Source organism: Budorcas taxicolor, chromosome 1, assembly GCF_023091745.1.
Source record: "Budorcas taxicolor isolate Tak-1 chromosome 1, Takin1.1, whole genome shotgun sequence".
NCBI lineage: Eukaryota > Metazoa > Chordata > Mammalia > Artiodactyla > Bovidae > Budorcas > Budorcas taxicolor.
In genome coordinates, this window is record NC_068910.1 from 66,688,178 (window position 1) to 66,691,200 (window position 3,023).

Here is a 3,023-nt window from a genome sequence, read left to right on the forward strand (position 1 = left end):
TAGTGAGGAGTAGAATCTAGATCATATCACAATGTTAATGTAAGACATCATCAATTTCCATTTCTCTGCTAACATAAATGAATCGTAGCTCTGAGAATTTTAGCAGCAGCATTAGAAAGAAGTGCCCTTATTGTATGCATAATTTCATCCATATTGCTGAAAATATGAGTTTAGTTGATAATACAACTTTCTTGACCCTATATTTGTTGTTTTATAGATCATTGCTAGGGAAGAACTCTGGGTACCATAAGGAACACAACGTATGTGATGATGGCTCAGATCTTAAGACCTCATCTGAGAAGTGCTTCAGTGATTCCTAATCGAATGAAAATGGGTCCATGTCTTGGTGTCATAAGAACTAGAATGATGTCAACTCATAAATCCAAAAGGAATATAAGAGAATATTATGAGCTGCTGAATCTGGATGAAGGCTGTTCTGCAGATGATGTCAGGGAATCTTTTCGTAAGCTTGCCAAGCAATACCATCCAGATGGTGGCTCTAGTACTGCTGATTCTGCAACGTTTATAAGGATTGAAGAAGCTTACAGGAAGGTACTTTCCCACTTGATAGAACAGACAAATGCCAGACAGAGTAAAGTTGAAGACACAGAAGAAGAAGAAAAATTCAAATATAAAACACCCCAACACCGGCATTACTTAAGTTTTGAGGGTATTGGTTTTGGGACTCCGAGTCAACGAGAGAAGCAGTACAGGCAGTTTAGAGCAGACCGTGCAACTGAACAAGTGATGGAATACCAAAAGCAGAAACTGCAAAGCCAGTATTTCACTGATAGTGTCACTGTTAAAGATGTAAGACACAGTAAGGAACGAAAGATAACTCAGGCAATAGAGCGTTTGGTGGAGGATCTCATTCAGGAATCAATGGCAAAAGGAGACTTTGACAATCTCAGCGGGAAAGGAAAACCTCTGAAAAAATTTTCTGGCTGTTCATATATTGATCCTATGACTCACAACCTGAACAGAATATTGATAGATAATGGATACCAACCAGAATGGATCCTAATGCAAAAGGAAATAAAGGATACCATTGATCAACTCAGAGAGGCAATTTTAGTGTCGAGGAAAAAACTTGGGAATCCAATGACATCAGCTGAACAGAAACAGTGGAACCAAGTTTGTGAGCAGTTTCAAGAAAATATCAAAAAGCTAAATAAACGAATTAATGATTTTAATTTAATTGTTCCCCTCCTGACTAGGCAGAAGGTCCACTTTGATGCACAGAAAGAAATTGCCAGAACCCAGGAAATATACACAACCCTTATAAAAACAAAAGAAATCACAGATAAAAACCCAAATAACACTGATCCGGGAGAAGGAGAGGAAACACCTGGAGTTAAGACAGGTTTATTTAACTGGATGAATGTGTGGAAATTTATTAAAATATGACCATCTCAATGTTCACAGTACTGCCCCAAATAATTTTCAGTAGTATTAACACCACACATAGAGGCTGAGGTTTCTTTCTATAACACAAGAGTCTGAGAACTGTGCACCTCTGTACTTTTCACAAAACAACCCACATCTCCAGTGATGTGTAAGTGAGTGAGAGAACTGTAAGAAACTGAGTCTGAAAAATATTCAACCAGCTTTGTTCTGAGGACAGCAAGACAAGAGGAAACAATTTAATATTGACACTTGAGTTTATTAAAGCACAAAACTAGTCTAAGACTTTTGGGACATTCTCTATATGGTTGGAAACGTTACGACAGGAAATTAGTGTAATGGAGTTCTGGCACTCTTTCCTTTTTTCTTTTTTTATAAAGGCCTTCTCTGTGGGTACTGAATAAGGAAACCACCAAACATCTAGGTTGTATTTTGCACTGTCTAACTTCATGAGCCGTTGGCAGCAAAGATCCATCAGCCAAGCTAACTGATTTAGCTATTCTAGAAATAGATTTCAGTGTCCACTTTGAAGAGTTTATTTTCTGACCTCTCAGAGGTGGGTTCAGTGGAAACAAAGTTTCACTTATGGCTTCATCTCTAATCAGAGTCAAAATGTTGGTTTTACATAAACCTATCTGAAGCCTCTCTCTCATATATCACACTTCTCAGAGGCTTTTTCAATGAGAGGAATATATCAGTTTACAGTCTTAGGGATCCAATTTCCTGTCTTAGGAACACTTTAATAAGCAACTACAAGATGTCAGAATTTTGTGCTCACTTGCACCTTTGGCAAATGAGAGGAGATTGACATCCATGAGACTGACCCATCCACTCTCAGAATGATCTGACTTTTTAAGGTCTGTGTAATTGCCTTATTCACAGAATTGGGCAAGTAGAAGGATGTGGAGACTTGTCAAAAGGAGCTGGTCTGTTTCCTTATTTAGTTCAGAGTGCTGTACTATGGAAGTGCCCTCAGAAGCATGTCACTTGCCCCTCTGATTTTGGAAGAACATTATTTTGTAAAGTGTGTGATAGATAAGTAAAATTACATCTTCAGAAGGAAATTTCAAACCTTTCTGCTTAGATGATGGGGCATTAATGGGTATAATATGTGATTATTTTGTTGAATGAGTTATCACTAGCTTCTGCAATGATCTGTTACCCTATATACAATTGTAACCAGCATGAAATAAGAGCTTTATAATAAAAACTATTGCTCCAAAACACTTTATAAGGTGATGCTTCTGTGAATCTTATTAAATATTAGATACATGGCACCTAATTACAATACATGATACCTTCCCTGATAGCTCAGTTGGTAAAGAATCCGCCTGCAATGCAGGAGACCCTGGTTTGATTCCTGGGTCGGGAAGATCTCCTGGAGAAGGGACAGGCTACCCACTCCAGTATTCTGGCCTGTAGAATTCCATGGACTCTATAGACCATGGGGTCACAAAGAGTTGGACATGAGTGAGTGACTTTCACTTTCACTTACCTAATCACATTACAACAACATATATAAAGGAAACCGTTTTTATGTTTGGTTGTGCTGGGTCTTCATTGCTGCTCGAAGGCTTTCTCTGCGGTGGGCAGGGGCTGCTCTTCACTGTGGGGCTCCG

General features: G+C 38.6%; 1 protein-coding gene across 1 annotated transcript; it reads left to right on the plus strand.

Annotated features, from left to right (window-relative positions):
* Window positions 1–258: 258 nt before the first annotated feature.
* Window positions 259–2,585, plus strand: DNAJC28 (DnaJ heat shock protein family (Hsp40) member C28). The gene has a single exon (XM_052646029.1). The coding sequence runs from the start codon at window positions 268–270 to the stop codon at window positions 1,405–1,407; it is 1,140 nt and encodes a 379-aa protein (XP_052501989.1). The 5' UTR covers window positions 259–267; the 3' UTR covers window positions 1,408–2,585.
* Window positions 2,586–3,023: the final 438 nt, after the last annotated feature.